A 22,489-nucleotide genomic window follows, 5' to 3' on the forward strand; every position below is an offset into this window, starting at 1 on the left:
GCTGCGCTCTGCGAAACTTCTGCTGGCTGGCCAGGGGCCAGGAGAGGTTATTAGTGGGAAGACTTATTAGGTTTTAAATAGCTATCAGTAAGTAATGAATAGGCAGTCAGCAACCTGATTATACGACACAAATTCCAGCTATAGTTTTGAACCAGGCCATAAATCCTCCATGCCCTTTTCAGCTGGAAAAGTGTCTGATCTCGTACAGCTCCCAGGTGCTCCCAGGAACAGAGAGGTAGCACAGGAAAGGGCTAAGCAAGGGCAAGTGGAGACCGCCCATGAGGGCTGCAAGACGTGACACATGACTGCGGAGTTATCCCTGTTGGCACTCAGCTTGGCAAGAAAACTAACATGGATTTGCAGAATTCAGGTCCGAGAGCATTAAGAGAAATAATGGAGCAGATGGTCATGGCACAGCACTGAGGAATGCACTGTCCTTTATTAATCTTCACAAAACTCTAGAAATATGGTAATTTATTTTGCCACTGTTGCAGCCAATAACCCTACACACACCCTGACCCGCACGGGGACCATGAAGGAGTCCTCTTTCTCTGTTTGGCAACATACACTTGTTTGTATTACCAGCTAAATTTATCCAGTTCCAATTAGCATTTTTCTTCGTGTAATTATCTCAACACCAGCAGGCCGTTGTTTTTCTAAGAAGAATTTCATTTTGTTAGCTATAATTGTTTTAGGACTTTTTTTTTCTGGACCAGCAATGCATAACTTTGGTTTTTTTGGCACAGTCAGAGACCATAGCTTATTTGCTCAGTGGGAAAAAGGAAAAGAGAAAGATCTGTTCTTTCCAAAGAAAAGTAAAAATCTGGTTATGTGGAGGCCAGAATCTGGTTTCACTGAAATATCAGCAAAGCCAGTAGTGCTGTTTTAGTTCCACTCAGGCACAAATAAATTGAGATGCTGGCTCCTTAGACCTGGTCACTTGATTAGTGTTCAGGGGTAGAGTCTGGCCCAGTCTGGATTAGCTGAGGGAAAGGAGGAGCATGCAAAACCACACTCAGATTGGGGTTTTGTGGAGTGCACCAGCACAGAGCTCCAAAAAGACAAAGGGGGGATTTTCCAAACTAGACAAATCCTTATATGTAACTTGTATTGTGCAAGGAGAAGAAGCTTCTGAATAAGTGTCCTTGTCACCCTCCAGAGTTTTCTGGCAGGAAAGCAGTATTTTCAGTGTCTGGGGAGGCAGCCCCTGGGAGCCCATGTGCTGGGCTCAGCCTCCTCCCGAGTTCTGGGTTAAGAGCAGAGTCCCCTGTGGTGGCAGCTACTGGAGTCTGGCTCTCTCCTTTTGTGTTTCTTTGGCCTCTCTTTCCTCAGGAAATCAGATATGAATCATTCCCACTTTGGTGTTTAAGGCACGGTTCAGCAGACACACACAGGCTTAGAGCCTGTATGGGCTTTGGTTGTTGCACCCTAACTTCAGGAGAGAGCTAATAGCACCCACAGTTTTCCCACCCTCTTGTCTTCTCTTTTTGAGATTCTTTAAGGGGGGTAAAAAAATTATTCAGTATTAGTATGGAGTAAATTTTCCTCAGCTCAGTTCAGCCCCAGTGATGATAAAACATATGGTATGTATGTGATTTTATACATGCACATGACACCAAATGGTTTTAACTGTGGGCCACCCACAGAACCAGTCTGTTTAGTAAAGGTGGGTGTGTATTTGTCTGTCTGTGATATGTAAGGAGCTTCCTTCAGGGTAGTGTCTACATACCCATGGCTCAGATAAAATTGTATTGCAAACCAGGGGGATGCTTCAGTTTTTCTCCAAGAGCAAGGAATTATCTAATACATCTACATTATATTTCTGTAATGCCCAGAAGGCAAGGAGAGAGCGGTGGTGTGGTTAGAGGATCACTGATCCTGAGGCAGGAGCTGCGGGCTCCAGGACTGCTCTTTCTTTAGATCCTGGAGATGTGCCCAGGGTAGCTTTTACACCAACTTGGGCTTGAGGAGGCGCTTGGATGTCCCGGTTGAATGGTGGCCAGATGTGCTGGCTGCTGTATCACTGATTGCTTCTCTTTAACCAGAGAAGCTAGTGTATGTTAACGTTACTGGCCCAGCCGGTTATCTGGGTTCTTGGACCCTTGATTTCAGTCTTGACCACAGATCCTGGTCACAACTGGAGTCTCATCATGTTGGTGCTTGATGAATATGCAGGTAGTCACTACCACAAATAGCTGTCCGTGCCATGGACCACAGCTAAATTATGTTGCTGTCAGATCTTGGTCACCGGTGTGTTGAAATGCAATGTTGTTTCTCAGTCCCTCCACTTCTCTTTCTCATCCCCAAGAACTTAGAAGCTACAAACTTGTAGCTTTTCAGTGATGACACTACAGGTGTCATCACTGAAAAGTTTATGTGCTTTTCAAGAATTGGTTTTTTTCCTGGAGGAAAGGCAGTGTATGATACAAGGAGTGTGCACACATGTGTGTGCACATATGCGTTCGGTTTTTCATCCAGGCAAAATGGCAGCAGCAGACATCCATGATTTACAACACTTAAATTTCCACAAAAGCCTTGGACCAGCACAGCAGATTCAGCATTCAGTCATATGAAGCAAGAATATAACTGAGGTTCATTTTCTGTCTATTTTCTCTTTGGCTTCACAGTTTCCCTCTTACTGCCATCTCTTGTCTTCACATATACCCAAGTTTAACTTTAGGCAAGCTGTCCATGATCCTGCTGCTGAGGAATGTGATATTATGTCTTCTCTGCCCAAAGTGCTGAAGGCTGTTGGGTACAAACGTGTTGCAGATGTACGGTTCATCAGGCATTTATATCTGCTTTCTGGTTTTACATGTAACACTGACTGTAAAGAGGAGCTCGCCGGCAGGCAAGGCTCAAGTCCTGTTGGGAAAGGATAAAACATTTTGCTCTTTCAGCTTGTGGACACTGTGTAGGAGGCTCCTGCATGTTACTGTGGTAGCTCCTGCTGGTGGTGGATGTAGAATATGGAGGAAAAATTTCCCACAGATTGGGCACTGGGTCACTGAACCTTGAGTGTTTTTTATAGCTTTTGTGAACATAATAGAGGTGCAACTGCATCCCCTCGGAGATGTGGGGAGGGTGTTCATAACACACGAGATCCACTTCTGGGAATTGATCCGCTTGGCACTAATCGGTCCCTCCAATATCCTTGTCACTGGAAATTCTATGGGAAGACCAGGGAGCATCATGTTCATGTTCCTCAAGACAGAGTGTGGCCACTGCAATGTTTCTCAGAGCCCCCAGGTGACACTGGGCAGGTCACAAACCCTCAGTAGCATATCTGCAGTGGCCATGAGAGCTAGGGATTTGTTCTTTTCATCCATCTATAAAATGTGAGCACTTGATTCATTCATGTAGCAAATGTCTGATATGGGAAAGGAAAAGTGTAATAATACCCTTTGCTTTATGGAGCTACTTGGAAGATCTACAGCTCCAAGAAGGGATTCTTGTCTTTCCCCTTCAGCAAAGAATGTCATAACAGAGCTCGAGGAGAGGATGTGTTTCACACCATCTGCTCTGCTGTAGGTAACGGGGACATTAACATTTTCAAGGAACTACAGAAACATGGGTCTTGGCTGATAATAGTAAGAATTTAATGTTTAATTAAACTTGGACACGGTATTAATCATGTGTATGTATTACATTTTGTATTCATCCATCACACTGTCATACCAGTACATAATAGATATTCTTTATGAGCACAAGAAAAACAGTTCTAGCTTGAAAGGAAGCAGAAATGTAGGATAAGAAAATGTCTTTATTTAAGCTTTTGACTAAAACTATTGATAATCTTGGGGATATAATTACTTTTCTCTCAGTGACTAAATAGCTGCTTAAATGCCCAAACCATCACATACATCAAATCACTAGCTACTGCAAGAACTGATGTGACTTCAGTGACTTCTGTTAACATACACAGATTTCTATTATCTGACTCTCTGGGCCATTGAATGGAAATCCTGCTGAGCTATGGAAAAGTGGACGATGTGCTTCTCTGCCTCCCTCACCATCAGCAAAATTGTCACCCTCACTCTGATCGCGGAACCTTGTTACTGATAACAGTGTAGGGCAGGAGGAACCCAGCTCGACTTTCTGAGCGCAAGGGAAGTCGCAGTAACAGCGGTTAGCAAAAAATATATATATATAATCTTTTGACATGTAAGTGGAGGAAAATTGCTGCTGAATCACTAGGAGGGAAGAAATATGAGAGCTTAAGATGTCACTTTTACAGGCATAATTTTTACTGTAATGGCCTTTAATAGCATGTACAAGTCAGTGTAATGCTGTCAGCTGCAGCAGAGATAGATAGAAGTACAGAAATGTAATAACTCAAACTGCTTGGAAGAATTGTTTTCCTGCTGTAGGTAATTAGCAATGTATCATGGTTTCCCTTTCCTGTTTGCTTATTCAACTTGTGAAATGGTACCTGGTGTGTCTTGGCTGTTGTTTTCCATTTATTTATTGAATTTCTTTTGCCTTTTCTGCAAATAAATGTAGTCTCTTGTGACTTGCAGTAGCTTACCATCAGGCGCGTCACAGGAATCCTTTGCTGTCCAGCGCTGGGTAGCTCTTTCCAGCAGGTGTCTCTCAGATAGTAAACAACTAAATATGCCAGATACATCTCTCTTGTGTTTAGAATCAGAAAAGCAGTTGCACATAATGCCAGGAGAAACACCATCTATCCTAATAAGCAATCAAAAACATTACTGAAAATACCTGTTTGAATTCAAAGGTCAGTTTATTTCCTGGGGAAAGGAAATCTGGAAAGCAGGGGGAAATCCAAATGCAATAAACCCTCACAACACAGGACAAGGTTATTCAACAGTTGTGGCTGTCACAAGGAGGGCAGTTATCCCAGGAACAAAGCAAATATTTATTCTATCCTCTCAAATCATTAATATTTTGAAATCTGACCATGACGGTCCTCATTGTCTGATAGACTCAGAAAATTGTAGGTTGGAAAGGACCTCCTGGAGGTGTCTGACCCAGCCCTCCTCTGAAAGCAGGGCCAAACTCAAACTTAAAGCTATCGTCCTTTAATTAGGTCACTCAGGGCCTTACCAGTTGAGTTTTGCCTATCTCCGAGGCTGGATACCCTCACTTGTTCAACTCATGATCCAGTGAAGGCAAGCTCCAAAACCGAGGAAATCCTGTTCCTGTTAATAGTCAACTTCTCCGTCGTGGGAGAGACGTGAGGGCTGTGTTAGTGGTGGCAGGAGTGAGACCCACTGCCTGCCCGTGTTAGCGTTAGCTGTTAGCATGAGCTCCACGGGAGGAACAGTTCACCCAATGCTCTATAAGAACAGCTACTGTCAAATATGCCATTTCTTTGAAAGTGAAACTTTTCAGAGGAACAGGCTGATTTTCATGCACACACAAAGCCGGAAGAGAATGTAGAAATGATCAAATTGAAATAGTTGAATGCTTGTTTCAACATTTTTCCCCTGTGACATTTTGAATCTTGTTTCAAAGAGACTTTTAAAAAATGTTTTCTTTTGACACTTTGAAATTATTTCAACCCTTTGTGTGGAATATATAATCTGATTTTATCAAAATAAAGCAATTCAGTTGACTCCACATAACTTTAAAAAGAAAAGAGTTAAGAAAATATGGAAACTCTTAGATTTTTGTGCCTGTTTAGCACAAAACATTTGGTTCCCACTCATATCTTGATGAAATAAATTGTGGACCTCCACGACATCTGTCTAATACACACACATGAACTGTGTGTATGCATGCATTCACATATGTCTTATTATAACGTGCAGTAGGCATCTCAGGTTAGTGGTCCAGCTTTAGTGTGTGTTTGCTAATGTAATGTCCCTAATTCATGGTTCTGCTGACGTCATAAAATCAACTTTTATAAGCATTCGTCAGTGAGGCCTGGATGTGAGGCTTGACTCAAAAAAATCTCTGACAGAGGTCATTCTTTCCCTTTACAAATAGTTTTTGAAAGCATGGCCACTTCTTCAATGCAGTGCTCGTATCCTATGGGGCACCATATTGCATAATTTCTATGCTTACCAAATCTGGAAACTACATTTACTAGATAATCATTATTAATTCACTAAGAAAATGTATTCATCAGACACATAGATGAAGGATATATTTCATTATTTAGAAAAGCTGAGAATTTATGAGCACCTCTTGTGTCTCTGGACCCCAGTTACCTGTCACAGCAGTGGGGACATCAGTACTGGCCTGTCGCCACAACATGTGCTGAAATCCAAAACTCTAAAGATCAAGAACATTTCACTGGGAACCTGAGGCAGACTGTCAGGTCAGCGCCACCAAAAATCTGTGGTTGATGATCTGCTGTGCCTGTGGGCCTATGTTAATTTCAGAGGAAAGAGATTTCCAGTTTTAGGTTCAATACACCTTCCTGGTGTAGAAATCTGCGAGCACGTGGGTAGCACAGGGACCAAGCAGACAGAAGAGCTGATTTTTTATCTCTTTGAGGAGACATTTTTAGTTCATAGCTAGTTGTTATTTGAGAAGCAGGGACCTGTTGTACTATGAATTTGTTGGATGAATCAGGAGGAGAAAGGAGAGCAGAGGCCACGTCCCCTTGATGCTGAAAAGACTAGAAACCCCATGCAGTTGTTTGCCCTGTCCACGTGGCAGAAGGATAAAGCCCAGCCAGACAAGAGGCTGATTCCTGTGAGGTAGGAAGGGAGCTTGATTATGGAAAAACACACTTCATTTTACTGACATTTTCACAGCTTTGAAACACTTCGTTAATTTGCAATAACAGCTTTTGCAGACTTGTCAAAATAAATGTCCATTGCAGTTAGGAAACCCCCAACATTTACTCAGTTATGGAAGGAAGGTGGACTCATTCATCGTACTAAGGAAGGTGCAGACAGCTTTCTGACTAAGTGCAGGGGGTGAGGAGAGCTGAATATGAAGTCAGTCCCTTGCTCTGTGACCTCAGACAAACCACAGCATTAATCTGTGCCTCATTTTCCCTAGCCAGAAGACAGAAAATGCCAGCTTTCCCCTGCAAGGCACTGTGAAACCTTATTTACTCATGCTGTGGAAATATCCTGAGCTCCTTGTGTGAGAGGCAGGCAATAGACATAGGCTATAGACTCATTCTTTTCTCTTTTTTGAAAGGCAGGAGAAACAAGCTGGAGAAAATGCTTCATAGTTTTAGGTTTTGAAGACCTGGAAGTCTCCTCTGATGACAGTTGTTCTCACTTTTCTCCTTGCAGGTATTATGCTATCTGCTGCCAGCCTCTGGTTTACAGGAACAAGATGACTCCATTGCGCATCACTGTAATGCTTGGAGGGTGCTGGGTAATCCCGACATTTATTTCTTTCCTCCCTATCATGCAAGGCTGGAATAGCATTGGCATCATTGATCTGGTGAGTAGCTAAGGAGGTACACCAACCTGGTATCAAATATATTTGGTGCTGTATATTCTTCTTTAAAAAGCAATATTCAGAGAAAAGAAGGCAAGAGAGACTGAAGGGGAAACTTCTTGTTATCGATGCACAGGGGCTGCTGAATTTGTGGAAGGTGTCTTTAAGGGGGTTTGAGATTACTCAGTCCTGGAAGGACTGTTTCAAAGACAGTGGTGGCTCTGGGAGAGGATTTTTACCTGTGTCTACCTGTCAGTTCAGTGAATAGTCCTTTGAAAACATGCCAGGCCCCACCTGGCTCCTGACAGGCACCTCGGGAGCCCTCAGATCCCCTTGGCCTCTGCAGATCTTGGGGAGTGCTGGCCACTGCCAGCTGAGCCTGAGGGTCCTTCCTTGCTGTACTAGTGATGTTTGGAGAGCCAGGAAACCCAGACTTTCCCAGAAGGGATGGTGCTTTGGGCCAGTCCCATCAATAACCTATGTCTTGGTGTGAGCCTTGAAGGTGAGGGAGAAAATGAAGTTCCCCCATGCAAGTCATTGCAGCAGGAGTCAGTTTTCCCTGCCACTGTCTCGCTTCACTTGCAGGATCCCGTTTGCAGGGCAAGGAGTTAAAAGCTGCAGATCTGCTCTCCTTCCTATATGGAGGTGCAAAAACTAAAAAATGGCAAACTGTGAAAACACCTTATTTAGAAGAGTTTGTTTAAAGTGATGGGGCATCTTCTATGCCAAGTCTCAGTCAAGGAGATATGAATACTTTTTGGCTCATGGAGAATAACAGGTGCAAGCTGCCGAGCCTCTAGACAAGACAATAAAGCCAAAATTGCTTCCAGGCAAGCACCTTTAGAACACGGAGCTGGTAGAAAAGGGAGGTGTATTTTGTTTATTTAACAAACCACATCAGGTATCTGATTTTTGCCACTAATTTTTTGCCCCCACCTTTTCAGAAAAGACTCGACACCCACCTGTCTATACTAGACTTTCTAAACACCAGTGCAAGCCGTGCCCTTCCTTGTAACTTGCTGGTGTTCGCCATGCAGGTTTCAGTAACTACATGCTGAGAGGTAGTGCAAGGTTCAAACACCACCTAGAGAAAATGCTTCATATTTTATTTTAGAGGTAAACTTCCTTACTTGCCCAATTTATAAATAATTACATAAATTATTTAAATTAAAAATGTAAATTAATAAATTTAAATAAATAATTTACTAAATAATTTTAATATTATAGTTTCAGATAGGAGACAGGGTATTCTCTTGTTGGAATAAACACCAGAAATTATGGGCCTGATTAAGCTGCAGTGACATTGTTTTGTAGCAAGAATAACCTCAGAGAAATCTTGTCTGTCCCAGTTATGCCCTCTGCTCCCCAAAAATCACATGCAAGACCTCTTTCTTCCTCTGTTGTCTCTGTTTCTGTCACAAGTCATTGACCAGATCTCAGCCTACAGAGTCAACCTGCAGACTTCTCCTGCCCAGGTTGCTGCCCACACCCCCTGTGCCTGGGAAGTTCAGTGTCACCCTGACCTGGAGCTGCCCCCAGATGCTGCAGCCCAGTCCCTTCCCTGTCCATCTGGTCCTTCTCTAATAGCCCTGTGGGGCTAAGCTGGGTGAAACTTGTGTGTCCTTGGTCTAAAACCACGCCCTGATGACCAGAGCAGCAAGCACCTCAAAAAGCATGGCACAAAGTGAAGTTATTCCCCCTCACTGTGTCTGAACTGGGGATTTGGGCTAATTTTTACTGGCCGGGTTGAAGCATGGTCTAGGGTGCCGGAGCTGCAACACAGGCTGGTCCTGCATACCTGGGGACCAGGAGGGCCAGAGAGCACATGGTGTGAGCACAGGCAGGAGAGGCAGCAGTGGGTAAGGCAGATATGGCAGATGGGAGAGGGGAGGGAGGAGAGAGAATTGGAAGGTGGTAGTGAGGTGTCCTGGCAAACAGACTGCTGGTATCAGAGGAGCGGTGCTGAACTTCTTTCCTCCTTTGCCCTTGTCCTTCCTCCCCCTGCCCAGATTCAGCAAAGGCAGTTCAACAAGGCTTCCAACTCCACTTACTGCATATTTATGGTCAACAAGCCATATGCCATTACCTGCTCTGTGGTGGCCTTCTACATTCCCTTCTTCCTGATGGTGCTGGCCTACTACCGCATCTACGTCACGGCCAGGGAGCACGCCCGCCAGATCCGGGTGCTGCAGCGCGCGGGGGCCCCCACCGACGGCCGGCAGCACCACCCAGACCAGCACAGCACGCACCGCATGAAGACTGAGACCAAAGCTGCCAAGACCCTGTGCATCATCATGGGGTGCTTCTGCCTGTGCTGGGCCCCCTTCTTTATCACAAACATAGTGGACCCTTTCGTAAACTACACGGTGCCGGGCAAGCTGTGGACGGCTTTCCTGTGGTTGGGGTACATCAATTCAGGGTTGAACCCTTTCCTCTACGCCTTCTTGAACAAGTCTTTCAGACGTGCCTTCCTCATCATCCTGTGCTGTGGTGATGAGCGATACCGAAGGCCTTCCATCTTGGGGCAGACGGTCCCCTGTTCCACCACCACAATAAATGGATCAACTCATGTACTAAGGTGAGTGCTTCTCGGATACTGCAAAATGCCTGGGGTCACTAGAAAGAGTTCTTCTCCAGAGTTTTCTTAAAGGATTGGTTTCACTTTGAATTTGAAATATCTGATGGATTAACTGTTTAAAAAGGGAGGGGCAAGAAAAGTGTCCATAAATCCTTGGGGTGCTCAAAAAAACTGGGTTTGTAGGTAACAGATAAGTGTTGGAGTGCACAGTTTCTCCAGAAGTGTGTTCAGGAAAGAGCTGGGAGATAGCAGAAGTCATGTATGCATTTTGGCAGGCCCTGCTGTTTGGTCTGAGGGGAACAACTTGAGTCCATGGGGAGCACCTTGAGGGAGGCTGCCTACTCAGTCATCTTTAGCAAAGGGATCATGACCCCGTTGCCCCTTCTCAGGTTCTGCCTTTGTATCCCCACTAGCCACTGCTGCATCTTCTGAACTAATGAAACACCTTAACCCTGCTGGGGCACCTCAGTAGCTCTCTGGGAGAGGGGAGACTTGCCATTGTGTTTTAGCAGCTCAGGCAATGCTGGGGTGTCTGCCTTTTACTATAACCCAGACAAAGCCTGCCCCTGTGCAAGGCACCAGCACCCAGCTCTGCAGGAGCCCTGGGAGCTGAGCATGCCTTACACAGGCTACAGGACAGAGCCCTGCTGGTTGGCATTTTGGGGTTCCAGTGAATTTGAACCCCACACCTCACACACCCCATCCTTCACTGAGTACCACAATGTGTTCATTGCAAGAGAGAGTGTGTGGGCTGTGCACTGTGGGGGTACAGAGGGGTTTGGAGGGCTCTGTGGTATGAGGCACACTCTGTTGTCTTCTCCTCATTGAACAGAGAGGTGGGAGGCAAGCACAGGAGAAAGGCAGGAAGAACAATTATCTCCTGTAATATCAGAACAAACCACAATCTCTGAAAAAAACCATAGATGTTTCTATGCAACTGTCTAAAGGAGATTTGGTTCTTTTGGTAGATGGATTCCTGGCTCTTCACATGCAGATGAGGACTTTGTAACCATATTTGTGTTCAGAGCTTAACCCATCCGGAGACAAAATCAGACACTGAGCACTTCCCAGCTGAGTCTGATATGCTGGTTTGCCCGAAGCTCCCTTCTGTACTGATTTCTGAAGTTTTGGAAAGAGTCCTGAGCTGTATAATGGATGGGAGGTAGGGCAGGGCTTGTCACAACCTCGAAACAGACCTCTCAATCTTTTTAAGTCCTTAAACACATTACAATGTATTTATCTTCTGCTGATAAAAAACTGTTCGGGGACTATGGTCCCAGAGCCCTCTGTGATGGATGTGTGCCACTCTCAGCCTGTATTTCTGTTGGAGCTGTGCTCCTGGGGGCAAGCCAGATAGATGCTCCTCTGCTGCCATTAGGCAGATCGAGAGAGCAGCCCTTATGGGGCACAGAGCACCATCCTGCAGCAAGCGAGCTGGTACCTCTGGCTGGGGTGCAGGGGTGAATGCTGGAAAGGTGTTCCTGTGCAGGGAGATGGGGATGGAGGGCTTGCTCCCATCCCTGGTTAGCTGGGATGGCTCCATGCTCTCAATACGGGACCAACCCAGTGGCCTAAACACAAAAGAGTGGAGTCTATTTTGGCTAGTAAGCACAGCAACAAGATACCTTTTGTTAAGTATACAAGGCAGAGAGACGACAGGAAGCCTTTCTTAGGTGTGGGTTTGAGATGTGGAGGGCAGGCAGCATGTGAGCCCAGAAGGTGAATTGCTTCAGTCTGTGCTGACATTTGACCTCCAAGCATTGCAGATGACAATGCCAGTGCCTCCTCATGTCTCCAAGTTGTCATGCTGCTTTTGCACTAAGTTATCTTGCTGTGAGACCTCATCATCCTGCCTGTGCCCTGTGGGACAGGCAGGCTCAGGCCAGCACTGCCCTGGGGACACTGGGCAGTGGAGACGGGCTCCTGAGAGAGTGAGCAGCCAGGGAGGCTCTGCGTATCTCCAGGAGGGCTGAGCTGCTGGGTCTTTCCTTCATTCTGTGCTGACTGTCCCTGAGCTGACAACCTCCTCATTTTGAGACTCTTTTTAAACGTATTGATGTCCCTGCAATGGCCAAAGCAAATGTGAAGAGTCATCTCCCCTCCAAAGCTGGGGTGGCCACAGTCTCAGCCACCCTGGCCAACTGGGGAGGCTCTGGTGGGTTGCAGTAAATGGTGAATCTTGCCATGGAGCTGAGATCAGCCTTTCCTCATTTCCAGCTTCACCCTCCCACTTCTACCACTCTGCTCCCACATACAAGTTATCCATGGTAAAGGTATAACAATCCTGTCAATCTAGATGTGACAAGCATTGCAAAAGGCCCCATAAGAACCAAACCCGCACAGGGCATCTTGTCCACTTCTAGCTTTTATGGGTACTTTTATGGATAAGAGCATGTTGCCTCTCTTCAACATGCAGCAAGCACAAGTCAGATTATCTCCTGCCTGTCCATATCACTCCAGCTCTGCAGAAGGCTCTTGCTTCCCGCTGCCACATCCCCTCCTCCCTCTGCATGGTGGAGGGATGTGGCTCTACACATCAGCACTTCAGAGAGCAATTATTTTCTGTTTTACTCAGCTTTGTAACTGATGAGAAAAGCATGACTTCTTTCCCTGGTGCAGATTATGCTCTGATGATGATAGAGGTGTGGACATTAAAGGAAAACCAACTAACGGTAGTCTTTGGACAGTTAACCTCACTTGAGGAGTTTGTATTTCTTTGGTGCTTCTCTCTTAAGTGCAAAAAAGGTTGGACTCAGCATGGATGGAAGAGAAATTCAGTGTGGCAGGTTCTCTCGAGGTGTAACATACATTTGCTTTCTAGCATGGAAATACAAGGGTTTTGTGCCCAGCAGCTGAAATACTGTAACCTTCCTATATGGGTTGGCCTCATACCAACCCAACTGAGAAGCTGTGTAGGGTTCACACACTTCTTTTCCAGCCTCAAAGTTGTTTCTTCCTGACCAAGAGCTTCTGCAAATGGGGAAGTTGTGCAAGTGGGATTTTACAGTTGTTTTTGTACCCTGGCAGGGAGAGCAGTGATGAGCAGGACAGACCACGTGCTGAATCTAGGGCAGAGTTCCTCTCTCTCAGACTGCAGAGATTTGAAATTTTCTGTTAAGCTGATGTGAGTCATTTAGCCTCAAAGGGAGTCAGGAGTGGTTGACAGTGGGAAAGGGATTTCTAACTCCTCTCTACTTCCAGTCTTGAGAATATCTGAACTTTCCTCCAGCTCTACCTGTCCAAAGCATTCTGTCCTTGCTGACAGTCTTCTCACCAGAGTGTTTGCAAGTGCAAAGAATGTTTCTCATTACTAAAATTCAGGCTCTTGCTTTTGGATGCGTCTGACCTGTGAGAGTGTCTTGTAGGGAAGGAAGGCATTTCTTCTTTTTTTCTTCTGATAACTTTAGTGTCAAAACGATCTGACATTCCCATTTTGGGATTTTTCACATTTATATTAGGAATGGGAAAAAAAGAAGAAGGAGGAGCAGAGTGCGATAAAACACGGCAGTGAGAAGAGGCAGACGCCCTCACCACACACAGGCTGAGAGACCGCTTGGGAGACAATACTCATTCTTTCTTTTTTTTTTTTTTAATTTATTTTTCAAGTGATCTGTGAAGACTGTGGTGCTCTGGGTGACCCAGGAAGGGGGAGATATTTTACAGCACACCTGAGGTCAGATGTAACCACAGTAGCAATGGGGTGAGAAAGCAGACTGGACAGTGGCTTGACCATGATATGAGGGTGACCACAGCTTTCTTAATCCCCTGGAAACCACCTCACTTTATCCCTAAATCATGAACCAGAAGATGGGGAAAGGATTTCCTGTCACCCGTTTTATTCGTGAACTCTCCATCAGCTGGTGTGAGAGACACCCTTCCCGTGGGTGGGGCGGGACGTGGCGCAAAATGTGTTTTGAAGATGTCATGAACAGCCAGGTGATAGGATTTGGTTACAGCTGGAGCTATGTATATGATGGGAAAGAGTATTAGAATTAAATATTCAGCTTTGAAAGAAAATTTTGATTTGCCTGTTTTCCAGTTTTGCTTTCTGCAAGTGTAGAAATTGCCAGAACCCTTTTTTTTTTTAACCCCTGGATATTCACCTATTTCAATTCTGATGTGTATCGTCAACTGGAAAATTCAGATAGGACACATGCAAAAGGTGTACTGAAATATGCAGGTGTGGCTACAATCCAAAATTCATGCCCTATTAATTTTTCAATGGCTGAGATTGCAACTCACATGTCATATACAAAGGTTTGTTTCTCTGGTTTCATCGCAAATTGTGTAATTCATTATAAATATTTGCAATTCATAGTTCTAATAACCACGGTTTGGAATATCATTCACTGAGAGGAGGAATCATTCTGAATAATGAGTAGAGAGCAGAATTTACAATAAGCACTCAACTAACGTATGGCAAAAATTAGTACAATACTTAACGACAATAGATATGGGTTTCTGGACAGCTGTAGCATGTGTTCAGGGGTTCTGTGTGCCATGAGACTGAAAGCAAAATGCTGAAAAATGCTCTCTTCCCCTTTAAACATATTGCTTGCATAACTTTTGCCATGCATAGCTATTTATTCAACACAAACCAACAAACTCATGCCTTCATGAATCATTAAACTCTCGTACTGCACAAGCGGATGGGAACCCAGATCAGCATTTCCTGAATTCTTGGATAAAACAAGGTCTGAAATTTTGCCACTGCGAAGAGGATGACTTTGGATAAATATAATTGAGCAATGATCAGAGTAGACAAACTCTGGAATGTTTGGGTCAAGGAGATCGCTTTGGTATATTCCCCATTTCCTCTCAGAAGTGCACTGTTCAGCACAGGACAGTGTATTAGTATATTCTGGGAAAGCCAGACTGAGTGGCTTATCTACTCATTTTCCATCACAGAGAGGTCTTCTCAGACAGGGCTGATGCCAATTTTATTTCTCCAAAGTAAAACACATCTTCATTTTCCTTTCAGAAGACCCAAGAGAAACAAAGCGAAAAAAAAAGAAGCATGCAGCTTGGGGGGCTGGATGTTCATTGGCTTCATAAGTACTAAATTAAATAAATAACCCAATCATCCCACATTCATGTCAGCACTCTGCAGGTGCACAGAATGCTGGGAGAAGTGTGCAGTAAATCATTGCGTGCAGCCGGCACTCAACACCAGAGCACTGTTGTAGAGTCTTATTGGTCCCTATAAAGAGCAAGAATAATTGTGTCAGTAAATCTGAACTGCAGCGAGCCCTGATGCTTCCTTGCTGCTGCTGGAACTGGCAGTGCAGCAGCTCAGGTCTCCAGTTTTTAGAAGTTTAGCAAATCCTGGCTTACAGATCTGTTGGAATAAAAATAAATCAACTTTGATTGTAGGGAAGAGAAGGTCAGAGCTGCCGTGGAGCAAAGGAAGAAGTGATGTGTAACTATCAGTGATGCTTCCCCAACAGGAGTGCACAGGGGTGGTCCTGCTGCATGGCTCAGTTCCCTACACATCCCTCCCACAGAGCTGCCCCAGCTCTGAGCTGGAAGCCCGTCCCAGCACAGGCACACTGTCAAATGTCTGCTGTAATTTGAGGGAGACCCATAGCAGTGCAGGCAGTGTCTGCACAGTGAGGGGAGCTCCATAGGTACCCAGTGCACTCGCTGCCCCTGTTCCATGCAGCCAGACCCTCCTGTTGCAGGGGTGTGACATGTGGGATTAGCAGGAGGGTCAGGGCTTGAGAGGGAATTTGCACGTGGGTTTAGCTTTGTGTTGCTACTTCAAGTCTGTAAAGGCAAAGGTAGGAGCTCTTCCTTTCTCCTTGCCTGTTCCTGGCCAGGAGCAGAGGACACTTTGGGCTAGAGGCCACTACATACAGATGGGATGGATGAGCTGCTGGCACTGCATTACTTTTTGCAGCTTTAAAACAGTGAATAAGTTAAAGAGACTTTCCCCCTCTGTTTGTGAGGTAGCTTTTCACAAAGATGAGCAGCTATCCTGAAACCCTCCTGGCTTTGCAAGGCTGTCAGCTCAGAGCCCCATCTCCCCTTGCTCCTGGGATCTCCCCGACACCCCAACATGGAGGACTCCCCTGCCTGAGCAGCAGCCTGGGTGCTGCCTGCAGCAAATACACAGCAGGACGCCCAGATGCCCACCGCTGTGGAAGCAAGGCAATTTGCGTCTTTTCAAAGATGACTTTAAATGACCATGCCTTTTCAACAACTTTAATTTCACAAGGACGTTAACTCCATCACTGCTCAGTCACCTCCTCACAGGTCAAATCCTGCCTGGCCAGGTGTCCCTGTGCCACCACGCACCATCCCCTTCTTCTGCGGAGTCGCCTTCAAGGGAATGGGCACATTTGGTGGCTGTGGCGTTACAAATCCGCTGGCTGTTTCCAAGCTCCCAGGCTCAGAAATGGCTTCACAAGATAGGTTAAAGAGTGCTGTTTTCCCTGTGCATCCAGGTATGGGTATGGGCTGAATCACACAGCAGGTTCAGTGCCCAGTGTGGATCATTTCACTTGTGTTCATAGGGCATGGATGGAGTGGCAATCCCATCCCGTCTGTGATGGTGGGATTTTGTGCATGTCTGTTGTGGCTTGACTCAGAAAACACAGAGGTTAGACACTCAGAGCTTCTTTCTGATGAAACTGTCAGGTCTCTCTCAAGGATTTGCGTTTGCAAGTAAAAAAAATCTCCTCCTGTTCTGCCTTTTCCTGTTCCTCTTATCTCTTATCCTTCCTTAGGCACTAAGAGCCGCAGAGACCACAGGGCTTCCTGAGGCAGAATCACACCCTTGCTGCTGGGGGTCGGAAAGCCTCGGCAGCTCCCAGTGCTGCTTCGCAGCAGCACTCATGGGCTGACGCCAGCAGTGGGGCTTTCCCACCCCACCCCAGCCTAGCCGAGCCAACAGCCGACAGCCTGGCCAGCACAGCCTGCCTGTCCTCTGCTCGCGTGCCTCCTCTCCAGCCCTCCTGGGGCAGAGCAGACCCTTGGCATTTGGCAAGCCAAAAGCTCTCCTGGCACGGGCGCTTCATTGGCAAAGGTGCATTTAGCCTCAGACCGGGGGGATGCACGCCTTCCTTATTGCATTTTCCCGCAGGACAGAATGGTGGCCACTGGCACTGGCAGAGGTGTTTTGGAGGAAGGAGGGACCATGGCAGCGAGAATGGGGGGACAGGTCGGGCACGGCCAGGATGGTATCTCAGCCTTCCCTGCTGAAGACCCTAAAACCCATTTCAGTAGCAGCAGAGAGGAATCAGCCCAGGTCTGCTGCTGCTACATGATGCTAAATATTTGTCTCCCCTCTGTTTTCTCTCTTTCTCTCTCACACATGTGCATGCATTTGCAGAAATGACTAATTATGTAAGCCAGAGGGAAGTTATTTCTGGAAAGGAGATGTTTACAGGCTGTGTTATCAGGGAGGTGTTACACCCTGCTCTGTTTGTGATGCTGGGGAGAGCACGGTGTGCGAGGCCTGCAGTGAGACCCTGGAATTCAGTCTGAGGCTGCAGTAGCAACCTGCCAGGCTGGGCAAGGAAAGGCTTCAGCTGGCCCAGAGGTGAAAGATTTAGGTTTGGGTTCAAACTCAGGGTGCCCTCACTGCTCTCAGCCTCAAAGCCAGCTATTTGCAGTCCTCATTCACTCTGCTAGGCTGCCTGGAGGTTCCACCAAATTAGTTGAAAGGGTAGAAATCCAATATTTATTGGTTTTCCAGAGTTTCTGAAAGGTTTTTTTTTGTTTTGCTCTTAAGGAGAAATAGGCAAGCAGCAGGTAGGCATCCATGTGCACAAAACTCACAAACAGACAAGACAAGGGAACAAAAACCATCAATGTGCTATTTGGTTTGGCCAATTTTGAAATAGATGTGGAAGTGAATCTTCACTGCAACTCCATTTTTAAACACAAAGGATGCACGTCTTCGATTTAATTTTTTTATTTATTTATTTTAGCACTAACTACAACATGACTATTCTTCTAAAAGGTTTTTTTCCCATTTACACAAGCGGAACAGATTTTTCTGTAGATGTTCTGTGATTTTTTTTCCTATCACTAAAGTATAATTTAGAAAAGCATTCCAGTGGCAGGATACTACTGCCCAAAGCTACCCAGTTATTTAGAATAAAATCAGGCCATTAAGGTTAAAATTTCTGACTGGCAGGAACCGCCTAGGAATTTTAATGATCCTGCGAGATGGATCAGAGCTTTGACATATGCCATCATCTTCTTCACTACAAGTTCATTAGTCCCTAGATGGATCATTTGGACTTGGTCCACTCTTTCCTTCATTGCCTCATTGCTCGCTGTTTCACACTAGGTTTCCACAGGTCATTTTGGAGGAGCAATGTAAGCAGCATCTATTTTGCTGTGCTTGTGAGACTTGGAAAAATTACAGGCTGCTAAGCTTTAGTTTTTTAGTGTTGTAATTTCTCCAGCAGTCACCTTCTTAATGGGACCAATAGGCAAAGATCTCACCCCTTTGCAAATGTGCTGATAAAGCATATTCCTGCTAAGTTCTTTTTAGGAAGTTTCTGAGCAAAAGCTTGAGAAACACAACAGATTATGACATCGCTGTGACATCTCCATCCCCTGCAAATTTTGCTTTTTTATGTAATTCCTCTTTCTGACAGGAGTTTAGAGGAAGCTGCCCATTGAGAGACACAAATAATTTTCATTTTCAGAGAAGCTGATGAAATACAGATAGGGTGAAGCTAATACCTTTGTATGTGTTTGGGCTGGGATTTTGATTCTTGTCCTTGATGGTAGGAATCTACTTTGCTTCATTGTAGTGAATAGATGCAAACATTATGTTTGCATGCAAACCATCGTGCTCCTGTGATTCAGCTACTCTGATGAGCAGGCCTGTGGGCAGTCACCCTCAGCTGACTGTACCCAGCAGGCACATTATCGCATTGCTCTGTGGTGGCTGGAGGACGTGAAGGAAAGTCCTCTTCTGTGCCTCAGAGGGCTCTGTCCATAGGGACCCTCCAGAGCTTAGCAAGAGGCACAAGAGAAGCTAATGAAATTTTTCATTTAATAGACGTGAATCTGCTGGTGGTCTTGACTTTAAATTGCAGTAGTGTCATTTTTCGTCAGCTGCAGGTGCCTGGAAAAGCCATGCTGACATCCTTGGGTGCTGTCCAGCAGCCTTTTTCACCAGTCTTGGACACTTTCCCCATTACAAGTCTGCAAGCAGAGCATTAGGCATGGCCAAAAACATACTGCATACGGTATGCTTACTGCCGGAGGGGTACCGAGCAGGTGGCCCCATGGGTGACTCTGGAGGCTGCACTTCCCACCATGGTACAGAGACATGCCCAGGAGAGAAACCTTGTGAGAGCTCTCTGTCCCAAGGCGCACAGTATTATGCCAGCCAAAACAATTTAAGAATGGTGACTTCAGGGATGATAAAGAGTATTTTCTTCATTTTGGCCCAGCCCTAGGTCTGAGCCCTCTAGGCAGCGCAACCAGAGATTGCTCAAGATGTTTTTTCCATTCCAATAGTTTCAGTTCAAGTATCAGTCCCCCGTGTCGGCAGGAACAGCACCATGTGGCTCTATACCACAGCCTCAGCATGGCTAGCTTGTTTCATCTAGCAAAATGGGGGCTAAGAGGGGATCTGATTGATGCCTGTACTGCATCAGAGAGGTAGAGGCTGGGAAGGGAGATGAGTTATTTAAAGCAAGAAATAATGCTAAGAACAAATGGATATAAAATGCCCAGGAATAAGTTTAAGCATGGAATTAAATGAAAGCTTACAGCCATCATGGCAGTGACGGTTTGAAACAACCTCTTAGTAAGACTAGTGGAGGAAAACATCTAACTTTTAGCAAGCTGAAGTTTGATGAATTTCAAAAATCATCTCATTATATGGTATGACTATGATAGCAGGAAACTGCCTCAGGACCCCACAAAGCCCCACTTTGTCCTTAATTCTGACCCTTGTGGAAACCAGAACCGGAGCTGAAATGCTTCAGGTCTTGTCAATACCTGACCACACTGCCTACATAAAATGCAGCTTTCTCCCCCATCCTACTGATTTTGCATCCATCAGGGATCACTGAGAGAAACAAAAATTGTCCCTATTTTCCAAAATACCTCATGGACCAGATTCCCATGTTCCTACCTCACCTTTCCCCTCTGGGCAGTGCAGTATTTCCTGCTAGCTGGCAAGTGGGCTTTTCAAGATCATAACCAAGATCAGCACCTTGATAATCTGAGGTTGCCTCTGTCTCATTCCCAAGATCTGGATTTGGAAGAAAATTGCACCCGAAGATAAATTGGAAGGAAGAACAATGTCCTTAAGTGATAGTGTTCAGACTGTTTGATATAGAATATGATGAAAAGACAGGGTAATGTCCATACCACTGGCAAACATGAGATTATGAAAAGTAGATTTCAATTCTCCAAGCTAATTTTATGAGGTTGCAATTTGCAAGAAGTGTGACACCTTTGACTTTTACCTATATCAGCATGGCATGTATTAACTAGATCACCCCATAGTTTGTAAACCATAATAAAATTACCATCTTCTAGCGGGTGTGTTTGTTGTCAGTATTCTTAAGGAACAGGTCTCGTCCATAAAATGTTTACTTTTAATCTCTCTGGAGAAAAACAAATAATTGCTGATAACATATGCAGATAGTAAAGAATAGAGGACTAACAGTAATAAGTGAGCACCACAGGGCTACTCTGCGCTCTGAATTACTTGGTCAACTGAGCACAAGGAAAATGTTTCCACAGAGTTACAGAAACACGGTCATTATGGCTGTGCCTTTTGGCATGCTGAACAGAACCTCAGACCACTGGCTGATCTAATAAACTGCCACTGTGAAACAGGCTTCGATGCTGAACATCAGCTCCCACTTGAGCCTGAGGGGTGAAGGTGGCTGCTCCTGCAGACATGGAGCCAGTGCTGCCCACGTACCTAGCGCAGGCAGGGCTGGCAGTGGGGTACCATGCTCCAGAGGGAGGAGGCTGGAAAAAATGAAGTATGATTAAAAGTTTCAAAAATAGGCTGCAGCAGAATTGTCCTGGCACTAGATCTATTTATCTTGTACTAGAGAAGGTAGAGAGATCAGTGTCTGTTTGGCATACAGAAGTCTAATGCACAGATGTGTAGCAAGGGAAGGACCTGGAAGTTTAAAGTGCCCAAACTTGCATTAGACACACAGTGTTCATTTTTAAAAGTGAAAATTGTAAGTCATGACAACTGATTATCATATGCAGCTGTCTACCACTAGAAATTTAAGATTGGCTTTCTTTGTAATAACCTCTCTAGCTCAAGAACAAGTCTTGAACACAAGAGTGAGTCCAGGGAAGACCCACAGCCTGTTTCATTCAGGACATACTGGGCGGTGACAACAGCCTCTGCTGGTTGAGCGACCTGGTCGCCAGGACGGGGATGTCCTCAGCGCCTTCCTTTGCTTCCAATCCATTGTTTTGTTGTATTAGCACTGAGGCCACCCAGCCAGGAGCAAGTTCACCATTTTGCTGGATGCCACGCAATTTCAGAAGGGAAATGCAGCCCAAGCTCCTGGCAGCCATGCCTAGGCCAAGCGAGGGACAGGGGGTGGCAGCTGGGAGCAGAGGGACACCGCGTGGCACGGAGCTGGCAGGCTGGACCATGGCCTAAGACGATCAGCTCTCAGCAGTGTGTGGCTGTGTAAGCAGCTGGAGTATTTTGTTGCAGCCTGGTGGCGGTGATGAGTGAAGTAAAGGAAAAAACTATTTCCACCTCTGTCCCTGAAGTATTAGCAGAGCCAGCACAAGTGTGTTGGTTTGCAATTAGGTCAGCACAAGTGCTCTCAGTGACCTTGAAATAACCTCCACTATATCTCTAAATACGTTTGTTGTGCCTTTGCTCTTATTTCCCAGTTTCTTTTCCAGAGTGGGTATGTGATGGCATGTACAGTACACACAGATGACTCATCTCCCTCTGCCATTTAAAGCTAGACTGGACAAAGTAGTTAAAAATAGTACAGGGGACAATCTTGTACCAGAGAAAGGGCTCAGACTGGAGAATTAGAGTATAGCACTTACTAGGTCTTCCCTTTGCTAATGTTGTTAATCTTAGTCAAGAGCCAATTTGTTTTTCACTGAAATTTCATTAGCTGCAAATCTGAAAAGGTATTCTTGTAAAAATATAGGAGATCATTAGACTCAGTTACAACTAAAAAAGAAGTGTTTAATTTCTTGGAGGAGCTTTCTTGTGATTTTTTGTGAAGCTTTGCCAATATTTACAATCAAACTTATGTTCCAACTTCCCTGGCATGATTTTACAAGTTGGCATCAGTCTTCTCCACAGTAACAGCCTTCTAGTGTAACATTCACAAATACTGTGACTGGGAGTTGTGAAGGATCATGAGCAGAACACAGAGAGCTATAAATATCAGGAAGTACATGATAGCTCAAACAGGAGATATGGGCTGAGTCAGGAAGTGCAGGGTGAGATGATACACTCTGCTATGCAGGATGCAAGAGCAGAGAAGCCCCTGGGTCTGGGAATTCAGATGTTCCACAGCAGCAGAAGTTATCACCATAAAAGTAGAGAATTGC

The 22,489-nt window shown here is 45.3% G+C and overlaps 1 protein-coding gene across 4 annotated transcripts in view; it reads left to right on the forward strand.

Annotated features, from left to right (window-relative positions):
- Nucleotides 1-22,489, forward strand: part of HTR4 (5-hydroxytryptamine receptor 4) — a 140,588-nt gene that overhangs the window by 72,514 nt on the left and 45,585 nt on the right. For 3 of the 4 annotated variants that reach the window (XR_012662082.1, XM_075102059.1, XM_075102062.1), the window contains 2 exons: nucleotides 7,221-7,374; nucleotides 9,381-9,949. Coding sequence is in view for 3 of the 4 variants with exons in the window: in XM_075102059.1 (XP_074958160.1) it covers nucleotides 7,221-7,374; nucleotides 9,381-9,949 (723 nt within the window). In the remaining variant the exon portion in view is untranslated. Of the gene's footprint in view, nucleotides 1-7,220; nucleotides 7,375-9,380; nucleotides 9,950-13,407; nucleotides 14,259-22,489 lie in introns of those variants that run through there. The other variant, XM_075102060.1, reaches the window with a different exon arrangement.

The sequence above is a fragment of the Phalacrocorax aristotelis genome, chromosome 8 (genome assembly GCF_949628215.1).
Source record: "Phalacrocorax aristotelis chromosome 8, bGulAri2.1, whole genome shotgun sequence".
In the NCBI taxonomy this organism is placed as follows: domain Eukaryota; kingdom Metazoa; phylum Chordata; class Aves; order Suliformes; family Phalacrocoracidae; genus Phalacrocorax; species Phalacrocorax aristotelis.